This window comes from Ictalurus furcatus, chromosome 16 (genome assembly GCF_023375685.1).
Source record: "Ictalurus furcatus strain D&B chromosome 16, Billie_1.0, whole genome shotgun sequence".
Taxonomy (NCBI): Eukaryota; Metazoa; Chordata; class Actinopteri; order Siluriformes; family Ictaluridae; genus Ictalurus; species Ictalurus furcatus.
This window is the reverse complement of record NC_071270.1, coordinates 16786772-16805559: the sequence shown is the minus strand read 5'-3', so window position 1 is coordinate 16805559 and position 18788 is coordinate 16786772. Positions and strand designations below refer to the sequence as shown.

General features: G+C 38.0%; 2 protein-coding genes across 7 annotated transcripts; one reads left to right on the top strand and one right to left on the bottom strand.

Moving 5' to 3' along the window:
• Positions 1–27: 27 nt before the first annotated feature.
• On the top strand, positions 28–10917 carry fgl1b (fibrinogen like 1B). Of its 4 annotated transcripts, none has more exons than XM_053646246.1 (8): positions 28–206; positions 3655–3848; positions 7952–8149; positions 8783–8942; positions 9502–9599; positions 9682–9770; positions 9899–10089; positions 10255–10917. In XM_053646246.1, the coding sequence occupies exons 1-8, from the start codon at positions 28–30 to the stop codon at positions 10436–10438; spliced, it is 1293 nt and encodes a 430-aa protein (XP_053502221.1). In that variant the 3' UTR covers positions 10439–10917. The 4 variants fall into 4 exon arrangements, with proteins under 4 accessions (XP_053502221.1, XP_053502224.1, XP_053502222.1 ...); XM_053646247.1 differs by lacking the exon at positions 28–206 and adding an exon at positions 460–489; XM_053646249.1 differs by lacking the exon at positions 7952–8149.
• Positions 10918–11119: 202 nt separating this feature from the next.
• Positions 11120–17731, bottom strand: LOC128620878 (thrombospondin type-1 domain-containing protein 1). Of its 3 annotated transcripts, XM_053646235.1 has the most exons (6): positions 17457–17731; positions 16507–16771; positions 16098–16250; positions 14014–14973; positions 13679–13840; positions 11120–13390 (listed from the first exon to the last, which is right to left on the bottom strand). In XM_053646235.1, exons 3-6 carry the CDS (start codon positions 16156–16158, stop codon positions 11931–11933), a joined length of 2643 nt encoding a protein of 880 aa, XP_053502210.1. In that variant the 5' UTR covers positions 16159–16250; positions 16507–16771; positions 17457–17731; the 3' UTR covers positions 11120–11930. The 3 variants fall into 3 exon arrangements, with proteins under 3 accessions (XP_053502210.1, XP_053502212.1, XP_053502211.1); XM_053646237.1 differs by having other exon boundaries at positions 13679–13837; positions 16098–16771; XM_053646236.1 differs by having other exon boundaries at positions 16098–16768.
• Between the last annotated feature and the right edge of the window lie 1057 nt (positions 17732–18788).

Below are 18788 nucleotides of genomic sequence, written 5' to 3'. Positions count from 1 at the left end.
ACACAGCGGAGAAACGTTCCCATACCTATGATGATGTGTCATTTGCAAACGAGTCGACTCCTCGAATCGACTCCTTTAGGTGAACGCTGGGAGATGACTCGCATTTCTAAAGCGCTGTTGTGGGTTTTTTTTTTTTTTTTCCTTTTTGGAAATAAGGACAAAATAAAACCTTGTGACTTGCTCGCTAAGAATCAGTATTTTGAAAGGTAAGAAGATTTCATTGGAATGAGAATATAAAATATGTGTAAACAGAGTTTCCCCCCCCCCTTGTGCAGTGATTCTCATAGGTTGTGTCAAAAACTTGACATTGTTAGTCACAGACTGGAATAAAGTTGGTTTGACGTTGGACGTTCGATATTCGCGGACATGCGGAAATTAAGGGACCGTCTCTAAAGTTACATACGACATTGTTATACACGTTTCTAACTTCAATAGCATTTGAAGGGAATGACGTGCAGTCCAACTGGACAGTGTTCATCTAGGTGTCAGGTATGAGAAACACCTTTTAGATTTTTGATATTTATCAAAATAAACTATTAAATCATATATAAATATTGTCATGTATTTTATTACTGCATGTACCCATATACAAAATATACCATTATTTAAAGCTCAATAGCATTTGAAGGGAATGATGTACAGTCACACAACCAACTGTAAAGTGTTCATCTAGGTGTCAGGTATGAGACACACCTTTTAGATTTTTGATATTTAACCCTACAATGCATGAACCAAAAAAAACCTCCACGAATGCATAAAGGGGGTTAAAATGACCTGTAATGGATTGAATGGTTTTCTTCAAAAAATAGATGTCTTATTAATGAAATAATTAAAAGAAATGATGATCCACAAATGTTTTAATATTTCAAACATTTTTATTTGTTTTCTTTTAATTTATTCCTGTACATGTTTGAAGGAGTAAGTGGTAGAAGATGGATGGATGGATGGATGGATGTTTAGATTGTGGATGGGAGCCAAAGGAATTCAAAATTAGTTACATTGGCAGCACTTCCAGTCAACCTTTTGAGCCCTTTTGAACTGCTTCTCTGACATAGAAAGGCATGCCACATGAAACCACCTGTTGCAGCCATGACATTCAATCTGAAAAATGATCATAGTAATCTTATCAAATTGCTCAGTAATCAATAAGTTTCTTTCTCACTCTCTCACCCTCTCTCTCAGTCTCTCGCTTTCATTCACTCACTCTCTTACACACTCAACACACACTTTTAAACAAAATGGTGTACCCATAAAAATTTTATAACCATTGCTACATTACCCACCCAAAATGTTTTTTGCACCACTACCTGGGGATTTTGAGGCAGCACATAATGAGCAGTAATGCCCCCTCTTGAATACTGAAAACATGCATATGTTAGCTCTGTTGGCAAATGGTACATACTGTAAATAGCATTACCATATGTTTACTACTTAATACTAATTCTTAGTATGATGTTACAACATGTGTGGTTTTTCTGTGATAAAAATCTATACTTTATACCATAGTCTAAATGACAGGCGTTTTTGTTCAAGTAATAAATTACCTGAGGTTTTCAGAAGTTCCTCTGCCATTGTCAGTCACAGATGTTCCATGCGCTCCTTGGATGAATTTATAGTCAAATGGCAAGGGATATTTGGAAATGCACCAACAACTTCTTTTGCCATGTACATAAAACAAGATAAGGTAACGTTTTTTTATTGTCCATGGGAGATTGTTTCACCACAGCAGCCATACATACAAACAAACAAAACACATACATCTAAATCCATTAATCATATTCAATACACTATTTGCATAATCTACATTGAACAAACATTGAAGAGCCTGAGCCTGAGCCTGAAATTACCCGCTCCATTCTGGTTTGTTGTCTAGGTACACTCCAGGGTTCTTACAAGACTGAAGTAAATCATCATTCTGCTCCACAAATTCATAAGAACTGTGTCAGAGTTTATTATAAGATAAACTCGTTGTTTTTCTTTATGTCGTACAATTTAATGAGGAAATCCAACCTGCATGACAAACACTCCACATCTGTACTAGTCCTATTTTGTGGAATGGTTAATTTGTCCTCCATTCCATTTTATATCCACCCAGTCACATTTACTGAGACAGTTTCTTCTCATCTTGAAGTACTCTCTAGGCAGTGTAAATAAAGAAAATCATGACCATTCTTCATGTAAAAACCTATTTATTTGTTAAATCTTTGTTGAGTCTAAATGTAGAGAAAGGTGACAAATCAATTGCTTCTCTCCTACTGTGAAGGGTTCGTTTCCCAGCTCATAGGGTATTTTCCCGATCACTCCCCCACTCTTCTATCCTATATTGCCTTGTCAATTCTCTACTATCCCTACCCCAATAAAGCAAAAAAGGCCCCAAAACCAATAAAAACACATTCTTGTGATTTAAACTACTTTAAGGTTCATCCTTTTAACCATATTTTTACCAAATGTTAGTACAAAATCCAAACACTAAATGTTGTTGTGAATCTTTTTTTATTTAAGAGACCCACTTTGTTAGTCAATTTAAACGAATGTTCTGCATTGTGCTCTCCGTTCTCTTTACAGGCCATATAAATATAATGATATTATTAGAAAGGCAACATTATCCATTTTCCTTTAGTGCTTAAAACACAAAATGTTTGGAAAAAAGTGTGTTAAGCGAATCAGAATGATTGACAGGATAACATTAAGCATTAAAACATTATTACTATTACTACTAATTTCCTATATATGTAGTATATGGTAATTATTGTCTTTACATATCTCACTCACGTGACACTTAACATTTATTGTGAATTGCTTGCTACTTATAGTAAAAGTTAATAAGTAAAATTATTGTAAGGATTTGACAGCATTTAAAAAAAAAAAAAAAAACCTTATGAGAAGACTAGTATACTTACACAATGTAAAAGACTTGAAGCTTGTCATTTTATTCTTACAAAAATAATTGTTAAGGATCCAGAGATCTTCAAGAGGTATGCCAAGTCTCTGGAACACCAACAGGAGGGATAGAACATGATTTTTTTCAAAATATATTTCTAAATTTTTACATTTTCAAGATGATACTGGAGAGCGCTGACAGTTTGGTCCAAAATCACATTTTTTGTTTAATTTACTAAACATCCGGTGATAGAAAAGGACACAAGGACACAGCATATCATTCACCGTTCAATATGCTGTGACAAGAAAACACATCACAAAGAAGTGAGCCTCTTCTCACAGTCAGGCTTTTTTTTTTCTAATTTGTAACTCATCTTTGTAAGTACAGTATATAACAAGCTAAAAATATTACTGAAATCTAGTGGCTGCATGCATGGATTTTGCTTCTTCATCATGTCCTGCTGGGTCTACCATAAACACCTGGCTGGATGCTGCATGGAGATACTGTGCAAGATAAAAAAAAAATAGATGAAACTAGAATGAAACTACAAAACAAAGTTTTGTAGAAAAACTTTGAGGTTGGTTTGGAAAAGTCTGGCCTGAAAGTTAAAATTATGGATGGATGGATTGATGGATTAATGAATTCATTCATTCATACATTCAACTATTCCAGACTCTTGTGTGTGGTGTAGACACAGTGAAAAGCATATGGCCTTGTATGGGTTAGTCCATCCATCCATCCATCCATCTTCTATACTGCTTTATCCTTTTCAGGGTCATGGGAAACCTGGAGCCTCTCCCAGGGAGCATCGGGCACAAGGCGGGGTACACCCTGGACAGGGTACCAATCCATCACAGGGCACGATCACACACTACGGACAATTTGGAAATGCCAATCAGCCTACAACGCATGTCTTTGGAATGGGAGAGGAAACTGGAGTACCCGGAGGAAACTCCCGCAGCTACGGGTTAGTTTATTTTTGAATTGTGATGGTTGGTGTTTGGATAGTCTTGGCTCATCTGAACATTTATTCAATGTGATTTTTCAAGCCAACCAAATTATGAACATTCTCTATAGAATAGAGTAATATAACAGTGTCTCATGTATATTAAAAAAGTATATTAAAAAATATAATTTTATATTAAATAAAATGTGTTCACCAAAAATATCCAATGATTCCCGTTGACATTCAGGAAACTTATCATTCCCCCGTAGTCATCAAAGTCCACCTGAAATAAAAAAATAAAACACTTATGACATTTCATTGTTATGTAACTGTCTTAAACTATTATGGATAAATTCACACACTTAAAATCTGTATGCTGTGTTTGTTTCTGTAAAGCTGCTTTGAGACAATGTCCATTGTTAAAAGCGCTATACAAATAAAATTGAATTCAATTCAATTATTAAAGATAATTAAAGATAAAGATAATCTTTACCTTTGAGAGACTGTTTCTCCGTACTTCATCTCGTTCTCCATAAAGTATAACACTTGCTGTGTAGTGATCTAGTATAAAAATCTTGTGTCCCTGGTCTCTGTTATTCACCACCACTTGAAAATAGCATTGGATTGTCTAAGAACAAAAGATAAAAAATAAATTATAGTTACCTCATCCAGTGTCTCATTAACATTTATTCAATATACTCAACAATGGCTTAACATTGTCATTTTTACACAAGTTAATATATTCCTCTATGTTCACAGATTATTTTTCAATTGTCATAAGAGCAATGCATTTCCCAAAGGTATGAATTATTTTTTTTTCTTACGTCCCCCACCAGCCATTTATGTGGCTGGAGTGTTTTCAGCTCTGAATGATGCAGGTCCTTGACTGTGTGACGGCAATGACTATCTCACATGCTTTCTTAGACCACAGAGCTTGGATCTGCAATGGGATATTTGAATATAATATAAAAGGTGGTATGAATTAATGTGAACAAACGCTTTATGACATGATTGAGAACTGCATAATACCTGGGCTGATGTGTCCTCTGAATGATCCTCAGATATTTGCTTTGTCTTGTGTCTTTTTGGTTGGGGCACTGCTTTTGGTGGATCAAAATACTTTGAACGATGCTTTGCTGGTCTTTGAGTTTGTGATCTCTTGGCCTATTGCTCTTCTTGTTAGTTTTGTGACTGTAAGTCATTCCCTTCAAATGCTAATGAGCTTTAAAAAATGGTATATTTTGTGTATGGGCCCATTCTGCAGTGAAATTCATGTCTAATTTACACATGATTTAATAGCTTATTTTGTGTTTCTCGTACCTGACACCTAGATGAACACTTTTCAGTTGGTTTTGTGACTGTAGGTCATTCCCTTCAAATGCTATTGAGCTTTAAAATATGGTATATTTTGTGTATGGGCCCATGCAGTGATAAAATACATGACAAACTATATATATGATTTAGTAGTTTATTTTGATAAATATAAAAAATCTAAGAGGTGTGTATTATAGCTGACACCTAGATGAACACTTTACTGTTGGTTATATGACTAAGTCATTCCCTTCAAATGCTATTGAAGTTGGAAACGTGTTTAACAATGACGTATGTAACTTTAGAGACGGTCCCTTAATTTCCGCATTTCCGCGAATATCGAACATCCAACCAACTTTATTACAGTTTTTTACATTGCTTTACGTTTTTATTACTGATTGTATCTATCAAACATTGACCAGGTATAGTCCCACAAGCACCTTCACTCCTGACTTTAAAAAAAACACAAAAACAAAACTGCTCATTGTCCAAACCACAGTACCATGCACAATTTGGTAGGATTTGCAGTTCATATAAGTCCTCAAAAGACTCTCCATAGAAATGATAGGTGAAGGGGGTTAATTATGAGTATGTTATCAGTATAAATACGATTTGATGTAAACTCCAGATATAGTTTATTAATGTTTATTTAGATATGTAATGCATGCAAACCAAACAGTATGTTTTGAGTTGTTAGCAGGCGTATCGCTAGACATTTTACAGTGGGTTGACCAAGTTAAACCTAAAGTCTTTATTGGGGTGGCAGTCTAGGGTTGGGCCAAAATATTAATCTGCATCCATAGAAAAGGACAAAATGACTAGCCCTACTTGTACATGGCCTGAATAGGTTCACCATCAGACATAAAAGTTGTACACCCTAACAACATGTGTTTGTCATCTCTAGCAAATTACTAGAAGGTCGTAGCGTATCATAACTAGCATATCATATCATGCTAGGAAGTTATGACACATGCTAGCACAACAAAACCAACATTATTCGCCAACAGTAGTGCTATGTAAGCAAAATTGAATTTAATTGAATTGAAAACACAAATTAACAGAATTCATGTGAAATATATGTGCGTTTTTTCAGAATATGAATCTTTGGACTTATATTTTAAAAACTATTTCAGTGACTGTAATAGTAATAGAATTTGATGATTCAAATTCATAAGTTCACAGTATCCATTTTAGTTTGTTTTTCAGAGAAAAAAGGGCCAGTGGAATGTAAGGAATGGAAAAGTGGTGTAACACTTTCTCTGGATTTAATGTAGACCATGCGGAACGAACCGATCCTATAAATAATAGAAATAAAAGCGTGGAAGGTCTTCACTCCTGAGGAATCAGCATGTGGAGTACAGCTCCTGGAAATGAAGCTAGCAGTACGCATATTAAAAACAGTCTACTGTTTCTACTGCCATTGGAGTCTTGACTATCTTAAAGGAACTACATTTAACCTTTTAAAAAGCCATTAAAATTGTGGCAGAACTTCCTTGGTTTTGAAATTGGAGTTTTCTGATTTCGTGGTCATGTCAGCTGTGATTCTCCTTTTGATGGTGTTCTTTGGAACTCTTCCATCAGGTGGCTCGGTAAGAAATATTGTTTTTTGGTTGCTGCTTTTGCTCTGACAAAATGGCTATATCAAGTGTTATTCCAAAAGGGTAAAATTAGGTAAATTGGGCTATTTTTTGCCAATCATCTATGACTTTCAAATGTATGTTGATATTAAGCTGGGTCTATGCTGAAAATAGTTAATAACATAAATTTAAATAAATTTAAACACTAAATGTAATTTTAGAATCATAGATGATATCACAGTCCAGGACAAGCCTACTATGATCTAGTAAAATGGGCCACCTGTTCAGTGACAAATCTATCATTCTCAATAATGCAATGCATATTTTTTATTTCTTTATTTTTTAGTTTGAGTTGACATTAACATAAGAAATTGTGTTTAAATGAAATATACTTGTGGTGCTTTGTATGAATGAAGAATGTGGATTTGGGGGGAGTTAAAACCATTCAACAGAATCACCTATAAACAACTGAATAGGGAAATAAAATTAGACAGCCATTATATTAAAATCCAGTAATAACAAAATATAACCTAAATTAATAATTTGACATATCCAGGTTTGTATTTTTAATGTTTTAATATTTGAATAAGTCTTAATAACAAGAACCATAAAAATACATACCAACTAACTTAAGTGAGGTGGCTAATCTTAGCTCAAACAAATACATCTATCATATGTTTATTTTTTATTTTTATCAATATACATTTTCATCAGTATACCAGTCATATAACTGAGAAATAGCCTAATATTTGAATAGTTTTACTAACATTAAGTGAGATGGCTCATCTTATATAAAACTAATATACTGGTATGTATGTGTATATATTTTTTTTATCTTGGCTATTTTACCTGATGGCCCAATTTACATGACTTCACTCTAGGCATATGCAGAAACTAATGTTTCTGCCATGAGAAAAACTAAACAAGGTTTCCCCAATGATTCTTTGTATAGTTAAGGGTTCCAGGCTTCCCACTAGGGATCTCTTTGGCACCCTCTATAAAAAGAAAACTCTCTGTTTAATATTTCTGCATAGAACCTTTAAGGGTTCCCTCATTGGATAAACCAAAGAAACCTTTAGGGTTGTAAATTAAACCTGTTCCTTTATGTATCTATTGTTTTAAATCTGTTATAATATGTATGTGTGCATAGAAATTAAGTTTCAGAAACTTCAATATATTTAGTAATTATAGAAATTACAAAATATCCATAATCCATTTTTTGGTTAATTGAGACAGGGGATGAATGTCCTTTGGAGTTGTTGGAGCTGAAAAAGAGCATTCAGAAACTTAATTATGAGCTGATAATTGGGGACTGGAAACTGATGTACCTGCGTACGCACCACCGCTTCAGACCTGCAGCAGAATCAAAACGAGACAACACGGCCCTACCAACCCTGCCAAGCACGGGAGGAAACCTCCTGGTTCATGATAGAGGTGTTATGCTTACCCATTGTTTTTTGCCTCTTTTGTATTTCTATACTGCATGAAGCTTTCAGAAAGTGGTACAAGCCCAAGTATAGATTATACAATGATATCAATCTTAGCTATCTGCATGTAATATATAAGAGGGCAATCGACCCTCACTGGTACTGATTACAAGTAACAAAGTCACTAAATAGTAACATTAAAGTAATATTAAAGTAAAAAAGTTAACAATCGAGGTGCTGAATAAAGGGAAAAGATGACAGATGGGGTCAGTGCTATCTCAAGTGGTGTGCAGGGCCCAGGCCAATGTTTTTGTGGCATGTTCAGGGATAAATGAACGTGGCTAACATCTGTGGTGCAGACATACAATTAAACTATAGAAACAAACATAACCAGCGTTTGAGGAATAGAAGAGTACTTTATAACAGTGACAATAAAATAATGAGTTAAAAATTATTTCAATTCTTAGTAGTGCTCTAGCATTTTTCTTGCTGATTGCAGAAAGATTGCTATAAATTTATGGCAGACTACAGTACCTTTTCACCCATCCTATGAGATGGCCCTGGATGGGGTATAGTGTAGAATCAGACTACTGTAATTATACAAGGGAGTTATGTACTTTGGTTGTGTTTTTTTCTCCAGACTGCTCTGAGCTGTTTGACAGGCTCAGACCTGAGAGCGGGTTCTACCGGATCAGACCAGATACAACTCTCGAGCCTTTTCTTGTGTACTGCGACATGGAAGATGGAGGAGGCTGGACCGTGGTACAGAAACGTTGCAACGGTAAAGTGGATTTCAATAGGTAGGCTATGACGCTTCTTCACCATTAATGGGAATTTGGTGAAGCGGTTGACAAACAAGAATTTCAAATGTTTTTCATTCATTCATTCTTTCAGTTATCCATCTTCAGTATCCACTTTATCCTGATCTGGGTTGTGGCCGTTCTGGAGCCTTGAATACTTAGAAGCCAGGAACACTTAGTGTAAGGCAGAAAGATGCCAGTCCATCACATTGCACCATACGCACATACATTTGGACATTCATTTACACCTAGGAGCAATTTAGCATTGCCAATCCACCTACTCGGGTGCTTTAGGGTGGTTGGAGGAAAACAGAGAACATTATAACATTGGAGGAATAAGTATCTTCCTCAGAATTTGTGCCTGACTGGGCATTTTGAAACAGTCCAGCAGATGAATCTTGGCTGTCTTTGGGAGAAGGATTTCAATTTAAGGAATATAAAAGAAAAAAAATCTCGAATTAAGTATTAAATTACAATACAGCATGATGATTGGATGTGGTCATGCAACATAACACATAACAGTAACTATTAACCAATTACTGGAATGCATTCTTTCCAGAGACTGGGAGGAATATAAGAATGGTTTTGGTCATTTCAAATCAAGAAAAGATGAGTTCTGGCTGGGCAATGATCACATTCACTCCTTGCTTTACAGAGGTAGGTTGCTGTTGGTTAATCTTTAAAACATTTTATCCCATGTTCATGGAAAAGATTTAGGTTATGTGTATATTCCATGAAGGTGAGAAGGTAATGAAGATTGATCTGATGGACTGGAATGGAGAAAAATCATATGCGATGTACGACAACTTCAAAGTGGCAGATGAAAAGGTAAGCCTTCATATCCTGTCGTCATTATCAAAAAACAAAACATATAATACTTATAATAACATTGCATTTGTAGTGTGTGCAGTCCCTAAAATAGTGTTATCTCAAATTTTTTTACCCTCTACACACAGGATAAGTACAGGCTATACTTTGGCGTGTACAGTGGCCGGGCTGGAGATGCCTTGTCTGGCGGGAGCAGTATGGTGGAGCAGTGGTCTGCCTCCCACAGTGGCATGCAGTTTAGCACAAAAAAACAGGATAATGATCGCTACCTGCAAGGAAACTGTGCTGTAGAGAACATGGGAGGCTGGTGGTACAACAGGTAAGGTACAAAAAGCATACGATCTTGTATAACGGTTGCAGATGCATATTCATACTTATTCTCCATTACAGTTTCATCACAGGTTCAGAACGTTACTTGCCGATGATGCATATTCATACTAATTATTCATTAATAGCACTTACAGAATTATTTGCTCTTCTTTAGGTGCCATGCTGCCAACTTGAATGGAAAGTTTTATCAAGGAGGGAAGTACACAGCAAAGCATGACAATGGGGTGGTGTGGAGCACCTGGAGAGGGTTCTGGTACTCCCTCAGACACACAAGCATGAAGGTGCGACCTACAGCGTTTATGGACAGCCTGGGAAGTGGAGCAGAACCCAATATCTAAAACATTACACTTTTTTTTTTTAATGTGTATGCTTTATGTCATGAGAAGTGAATTTATGCTGCACCATTATGCAATCCAAACATTTAGCAAAAGCAGAGATTGCAGTAGATCATTCAGTATAACCTACAGTTAGCATGCATGTGGATCATAGATATACTACAGCATTCCTTTGCTTTTTGAAGTGTAAAATGATCTAGTAAACAAGCTGCCTGTATGAAATGCCATTTATGATAAAAATGTACCTTTCTATGCATATGAACTTTATCTGAACAGTACCAGAACAGTCACACACATGTCATACTATCATTATGGATACCTTCTGTTCACACAATTCTTAATACAGCTAATTAACAATATTTATATCTATAGCTAACCCTACCCCTAACCTCAGTAAGCAAAAGGAAAACATTTGGCTCTTTTAGGTTTTTTTCTTCTTTTTTTAAATATTTTTTTTAAATAAAAGCTGCAGTTTTTTTTTTTTTTGTTTGTTTTTTTTTAAAAGTAGATTTCCTAATGGGGACCAGCTAAATGTCAGATATATCTAAGGACATTTGGATCACATGATATACATACACCCCCCTACATTCGAACACTGCACTTTCTAGTTTTAAAAACCACACATGGTCTACATTTACATGCAGAACAACAGAGATAAAAATTTAACAAATATACAGACTGATAAACATGAAAGAAATTTATTTACAATGCATACAGAACATTGCTTGCCTGTGTATGAGCGGAGACATTGTTCCAGTGTAAAGAGACTCCCACAGTTTAAACTACTCTGAATTATCCTTTAGACTACAGCCAGATTGATTACATTCTTTTAATTTGGATACACTAAAACAAAATTAATATGCAGTAATCCTGCAAAATTTCCAAGAAAAGATATTAAAATAGCTTATTTTCCATTTACAAACAAATATAAAAGCATTTATTCTTAGATTAAATATTGCTTATATATTGTAATTTAGATGGATTTAAAGACTAATCAAGTTGCTGCAATATACTATTTAATGCAGTGAAAAATTTAATAACCCTAGTTTTTTTTTGTTGATTGTTTACCCATTTACTTGATAAACCCAGCTTGGTGTTTTATACAGTATCTGTTAAAATGTTCAACATGATTTTATGGCAGCATTAAAGTAAGAATACTTACATTTACTGGTTATTTACATCAGGTGCCAATAACACTAAATATCTTCAAAGCACAGTGAATGTTCTGAAAATAAAATTTCTACACTGCACATTTTATATGATTTGTGATGTTAATAGATTACTAAGGAACATAAAATGAAATTTAAACACAAAATTAATAAATTATTCATTATTCAGCTAATCATAAAACTTGTTCCCAAAATGGTCATTCCCAAATAAAGGCTCTAAAAAAAAGGCTCTTGTAGTTTTAAAATGCAAACCACAACAACTAGAGAAACATTAAATTGGGGGAATTCAGCTCTGGAGTTTTTGATCTGGACATTCTCGGATATTATCAGGTGAGTCTGAGGTCTTTCATTATTCCTGTCCCGTCCTCTTCTCCCAGATATCCAGAAATGTCCATCATTCGTTGCTCATCCTCAGTCAGACCATAGGAGGAGCTGCTGTAGTCCGCAGAGAGTGGGAGGCTTCGGAATCGGCCCCTGCTCTGATCAGAGCTAGAAAAGGTGGAACTTCTCTGTCTGTGGTTGTTGGTTGATGAATTCGCTTCTCGCAACTTCCTTGCCAAAATGTTCCTCTGGATGGGTGATGGACCTCTCCTATTCCAATTTTGTTCTGCCCTTTCTACTCGATCCATCCCAAAAGATGAGGCCCAGCCCACTCCATGACTGTCTGTTACTCGATTTTTTGTTGGTACTGAAGTCCCTGAATGAACCATTGTGGGTTTGGATTTCGAGAAGGAAGGCATATCTACCCATGGTTGCTGCCTGTGGTCACTAGAACTGTCAGGTATCCTATATTTAGTCTGAGACCAGTCCTCCAGCTCAGGTATTGGATGCTCCCAGTTTCTGGTTCTACAGCTGCCCTCTGGGTGCTGGCGGGGGGTCACCTGAGTCATGCTCCGCTCCCTAAAAGGCTGTGGCTTAGGTAAGTGCTGCAGGTTGCTCTCATTGAAGCTAGATGTCCTCCTGAAGTTCGGATTCTTAGAAAAATTGAGTCGGTTTCGTTCCACCATTGCCACCCAGTCTGCAGTGCGTTCTTGTCGTCTGTCCCGATCACTAAACATAGCTTTTGGTGTGGCCAACATAAGGTCCACCTTTGGGCTCAGTCTGTCAGGCAGAGTGGCAGAGTTTCTGTGAGGCCTTGTGGGCTCTGTGAAAGGGGATTTGCGGAGGTGACTGATATTGACTTCTTCTTGACTTTCCAGGTCCTGAGGCACTGGTGTAAGAGCAGCAGATGTTGAGGCTGTGGCCTCCACCATGGTGTCATCAACAGGACTCTGGGAGACAAGATAGACTCGTGTGTCCTCTTTAAGCCCCTTCTTCTTCATTTCCTTAAGCTGTTGCTGTGCCAAACGGTACCCAAAAATGGGGGGAAGAATCTTTTGACCAGAGGGGGACAGCCGGTCAGGATCCTGGGGTAAGGGCATGGGGAGGAGGAAACTCTGCTGACAGGCCAGTACCCCCTTGTCTGACGCTGCTCGAATAGACACAGGACATGTTTGGCCTTTCGGAAATGCAGTTGCCACCATACTCTCTGAGAAACTAGGCCTCTGCACGCTGCGTCCACAAATAGAAGCCTCATCTGAATTCTTCCGTCCACCGGGAGAATGCATAGAGTCAGGCCGTGCTGAGCTACACTTTGGGGCATGGCACACTTTCCTCCACACGGTGATGAGGATAGTGACCAGGATGACAGCTAGACAGAGCGAGATACCAGCCAACACAACTAGGTTTCCTCCGAGAAAGGAGTCCACAGCTGGAGGAGGCGAGACAGAAACGGGAGGCAGGACGTCTAGAGACAAGACAATAGGACTGGTTTAGATTTCCAGAAATTAATGTGCTACAAATACAAATTGGAGCTTCTGAAGACTGCAAAAGAATAAAGACATAGGACTGAAGAAATGCATCATCACATATTATAAGCATATTAATGATATGGCTACTCTGCGATGGACTGGCACCCTGTCCAGGGTGTACCCCGCCTTGTGCCCGATGCTCCCTGGGATAGGCTCCAGGTTCCCCCGTGACCCTGAAGAAGGAGTAAGCGGTAGAAGATGGATGGATGGATGATATGGCTTACCAGTGCAGTCCTCAAGGGAGCAGAGTGACTGCTCTCTCACCATGCCAGTGCACTGCATACCACCACCAGGGGGCAGCAAGCACTCACGCACACGCTCTCGCACCCCTTCTCCACAGGTCACACTGCAGCCGCTCCATGTTTGCCATGGGACCCACATGTCTACTAATAAAATCACACATACATGTTATGCAGAACTGATTATGCATGCCAGCAGAAATACTGCAATGGATATAATGCTGTTGGTGTTGGCATATCAGCATTATTGTATTATAACAGAAATACACTTCTATTCATTTAGATGACCTGCTGAAAACTCTTAACAAAAATAATCTCACCAGCATTTCTTTGCACAATGATGCATGTGTGTGCCAAACTGGAGGACTGACTGTAGATGCGTGCATAATGAAAGCAGTACTTTTTCTGGCCGACATCAAACTGCGAGCAATTAAACTCGGTCTCATTCTCCCCTCCGGTGAGAAAGTGAAAGGCAAGCTGAGAGAGATTTTCCTGCTTTGGAGCAGCACTGGCCTCCTTATACAGCAACACTTTCCCTGTGGTGACCGTGCAGGGTGGAGAGAGCAGGCGGACAGACACTGTGCCCTCACAACCACTCTTGTAGAGGTTCTCAACCAGAAGCTTGTAGGAGAAGATGCGAGACAGATAGAGTGGTCCTGAGGATTTGATGTCCTGTTGGGTATAATGGGACTTGAGAGCTACTTGGATGAAGCCAGCCTCAGTCAGCAGGGAGGCACACTGGAGGTCCACATGCTGAGACTTCACAACCTGGATGTTGTGTGTCGTTCGTTTCTGCACCTTGTTGATGGTGTTCTTCCCAATCTGGTTGTGCTCCATGTAGCTGACCTCTAGGTAGAGGGATGAGTTGCTGTTCAGGCAGACATGGAAGTCAAGGTTGGTAGACACAGAAACCTGAAATGCCCCAGAGTTGTGGTTGTTGTTAGCACGTTCCACTCCAAAGTGGAAAGTGGGCCACTGGATGCGTAGTACTGGGCTCCACCAGCTGGAGGTACTTTTCAGTGCACCCTGGTGCCCCATTTGGTCTAATCTAAAGCTGAAGTTCCCAGCATATAGGAAGTACGTGCAGTCAAACTCTAGAATGCCCGCTGACTGGTTGAATGGCAGAGGTCTAGTTAGCACAGTTACATTTTTATCAAGGTCGACCAAATCCATGGACAGTTCACTGTCTGTCATGTTGCTGTCTGCATTGTAAGTGACAAAAACACTGGCATTGCTTAGAGCAACATGTACCGACGGCCACAGATGTAGACCAGCCATTGCTGAAAATGGAAAACACACACAAAAAAAAAAAACACAAAGTGAAAGGATAAGAGTGCAAAAAATTAAAAGGGACACAGCTCGTAAATTAAACCAATTGATACAGAATGATGAAAATATGCAGTCTAATTTATTGACATTTACAGTCTAAGTTATAAAACATTTAAGATGTTTGATTGTTGAACTATTATTTCCTCATGAACTTTCCTTAAATTGATATCTCCAGAAGGTATAATTCAGTTATACCTTACCTTAACCCTAACCTTATCCTTTAGTCTTACCCTTGCTTCAGTGGATCTCACCTTTATACTATGGACTTGTACATAAGAACTGCTGCTGTGATCATGAAGACTGTCCTGTGTCAGGTCACATTTACATTGTGCCCATACTGAACATCCTTTCAATACACTTAGTACTGGTGGATTTATAGTATACATATGTATAAGAGTTATGATCTATAGTCCCACTATCTGATGTCACCCAACAGAGGATCGGTTTACTTTTCAGTCTGGTTCTTCTTAAGGTTTCTTCCTCATGTCATCTCAGGGAACTCTTCCTTGCCAGTGTCACCTCCAGCTAGCTCATTATTAGGGCTCTAAATTTACATTTATTTCTGTAAAGTTGCTTTGTTACAATGTCTATTGTCAAAAGCACTATTGAATTGAACTGAACTGCTTTACATCTACCATAAACAGGAAATTATATTTGTCTATTCAACACTTATTGCCACATACTGTATGTACTCTATCCCCCACCTCCCTTCCAAAACACTCAGTAACCTTTAGACAATAGGCTCTGAGACCCTACATTCACTTGAGCAAGTCATTGTGATTTACGAATGCCACTACACATAGGTCACTTCCCAAGAAAAAAAAATATATACCAACGGAAAAGCAGGCAGGAAAAACACTCCCTCCCTTCTCTTCCTATCTAAGTTTGCTCTACTAAAGAACACTGAGGACTGCTTATCCTGGACAAATATGTGATATCAGGTTGCATAATTATATACCTAGAAATAAACGATTATGCACAATGAATTTATATAGGCATGGATAAAGGAATTACAGCTAAACTTAATTTTGGATATCATTACAATCCTTATTTAAATCTTAGTGGGTCTACTTACCAAACCCCATAAGAAGGAGCTGGAGCAAAAATTGCATGAGTGGGGTGAAACCCTGTGTCATTCCGACGCATGTGTCCTCTTTCTTGCTTGCTCAACATCACCTTTTTTTTTTTTTTTTTTTTTAGATATTCAAACAGCCCTGTAAGTTACATACTATTCCAACAGAAAGTAAAAGTAGACATTAGCAACAGTTTTACAAGATGCTTTATTTCAGTTTTTGCTATTACCATCTCAAGACACGCACAGATAAAAAGAGTCTCCTTAATAATATTGTCAAAAATGCACTATTAGACAAAGAAAATATCAGTGAAGCTAGTAAATAGGATAAATAATTCAACAAGTCCTTATAAAGAGCATGATCTTTTTAGATTAACAGTCTCTGCTACAGTTTTCTCCACTTTGTACTTACGTAAATATCTACATCCAGCCCAAGTGGTTTGATTCATGCGTTGAAAACTCTGCTGCTCTTTTTCCACTTGACTCAGCACCAGTCCTCATATTTTGGGGGTTCCTTGTGATCCATATACTTGATACTTTCTGAACATTTCTGGCCTCAGGAATGAACGCATCAGAGTCAGGTTTGTTCCCCAAACCAGTGATTCCAATTTTCCAGCTTGTCCGATGTCCAGTGAAAATACACAACCATCAGCTCTCCATCTCCAGTGTTCCATCTACTACACACACACACACACACACACACACAATGTAGATGTTTGTGTGAATCAGTTCACCATGAACAAATGCCCTTACAAAACATATATTGTACAGGAGATCCAGAAATGGATTATATTACTCTATGTAAGGATAGTCTCATTGTGCTTTATTTATACATTTGGAGACTGAGCCTTTTTACTCTTCTGTCTTTAAAAGAGATGGATTCTACTTTAGACTTAACTCCCTTGTTAGTGAGCTCATAAAGTGTATATTTATAACTCGAGTCAACCGCAGGAGTACTGCTTAATTTAATTTAAAGTTGTGGTTAGAGTTGTGCTGTTTAAATTGATAGCTTATACGCCCATTCAATGTCTGAAGCCTGTGAACGCACCCTCAGACATAAACGGGTAGTACTGTAATACTAAAATATAAAATAATAAATAAATAAATAAATAAATACATAAATAAATACACATTTTGATACAAAGAAAAAAATTACACACAAAGAATTTTTTTAAAATCTCTGAACTCAAGTTCACTTGCCCAGCTTTCACGTTTAAACGAGTTCATATGATGTCCCCCCCCCCAGTGTGTACCCAAACCGATACTCACTGACGACCACACTTCATTCTAATCTCTACATGAAAAGCAGTTATTCCAACAAACAGTCTATATGGTGCAAAAGATAAAATGTTGTTTACTTACAGCATCGGTGTGTGGAACAGAAACAGGAGCTGAGGGAATCAGACGACATGTTTATCCGCTGTACTGACGCCTACGGATCCGGGAGAGTCTCTCACACTGCTGCCAGACTGGGCGGGTTTTCATTGGATTGTACGGAGTAAAATGTGTTTGTTTGGGCGAGTGGACAGAATTTGGGCTTTTAAAAATACCAAAATCATAAATTCCGTGCTTTCTCATGCAACTAAACCGCCTACACTTTCAGGCCACTTTAATAGGAACACCTGTATCCCTGCATAGTCACGCAATTATCCAATCAGCCAGTCGTGTGGCACAGGCGCAATGTACATACACAATCATGCAGATACAGGTCAAAAGCTTCAGTTATTGTTCACATCCTACCTCTGAAAATATGGAAATAGGAAAATGTGCTCTCAGTGACTTTGACCATGGCATGGTTGTTGGTGGCAGATGGGCTGATATGAGCATTTCCGAAACTGCCCCTCAACTGGGATTTTCACACGCAAAAGTCTCCAGAGCTTACACAGAATGCTGTGAATATCCAGTTCTGCCTTGTCAACAAGCAAGGTAAGTGGAGAATGGCCAGACTGGTTCGAGCGGACAGAAAAAAAACCCTACAGTAACTTAAATAACCACTCTTTACGACCACGATGAGCAGAAAAGCATCTCAGAAGGCACATTATGTAAAAACTTGAGGCTTTGACAGCAGAAGACCACGTCGGGTTCCACTCCTGTCAGCAAAGAACAGGAAAATGAGACCCGAGCAAGCACAGGTTCACCAAAACTTTACAGTTGAATATTGACAAAAAGTTGCCTGATCTTTTTGTAGTGTATATTCTTAAAACGCTGACTAACATCCTTATTATGCTTTGTCATGTTGAGAGAAGGTGAATGTTTTTACACAATTATAGCATATACAGTGGTGTTATTAGCATTGCATTAAAAGTAAAACATTTCAATAACGTGAGTTTAATCATCCATTCATCTACAGTAAGTGCTTTATCCTAGTGAAGGTTGTGGTGGATCCAGAGCCAGTTCCGGAACAGTGGGGGCACGGTGGCAGAATTCACCCTGTATGGGACGCCAGTCACAGGGCACCATGCACATACATTTACAAACTCATTCACACCTGTGGGAAATTTAGAATAGCCAACCTGCCTGCCTGCATGTTTGGATAGTGGGTGGAAACCAAACTACACAGACGAAACCCACAGGAACACAGGAGAATACATAAAACTCGATACAGACAGTAACTTGAGCTCAGGATCAAATCCAGGACCTCAGGGCTTAAGTCACATTTCATCACTCTCATAATCATCTGATAAAAACATTAAA

Bases quoted from the DNA above. Each gene is read 5' to 3' on its own strand.
- fgl1b (XM_053646246.1), top strand. From the start codon at position 28: ATGATGATGTGTCATTTGCAAACGAGTCGACTCCTCGAATCGACTCCT. The intron at 207-3,654 runs GTAAGAAGATTT...TATCCTTTTCAG, and splicing joins AAGAATCAGTATTTTGAAAG to GGTCATGGGAAACCTGGAGC. The intron at 10,090-10,254 runs GTAAGGTACAAA...GCTCTTCTTTAG, and splicing joins GGAGGCTGGTGGTACAACAG to GTGCCATGCTGCCAACTTGA.
- LOC128620878 (XM_053646235.1), bottom strand. From the start codon at position 16,158: ATGACACAGGGTTTCACCCCACTCATGCAATTTTTGCTCCAGCTCCTT. The intron at 14,974-16,097 runs GTAAGTAGACCC...TTCCATTTTCAG, and splicing joins GCTCCTTCTTATGGGGTTTG to CAATGGCTGGTCTACATCTG. The intron at 13,391-13,678 runs GTAAGCCATATC...TCTTGTCTCTAG, and splicing joins CTCCCTTGAGGACTGCACTG to ACGTCCTGCCTCCCGTTTCT.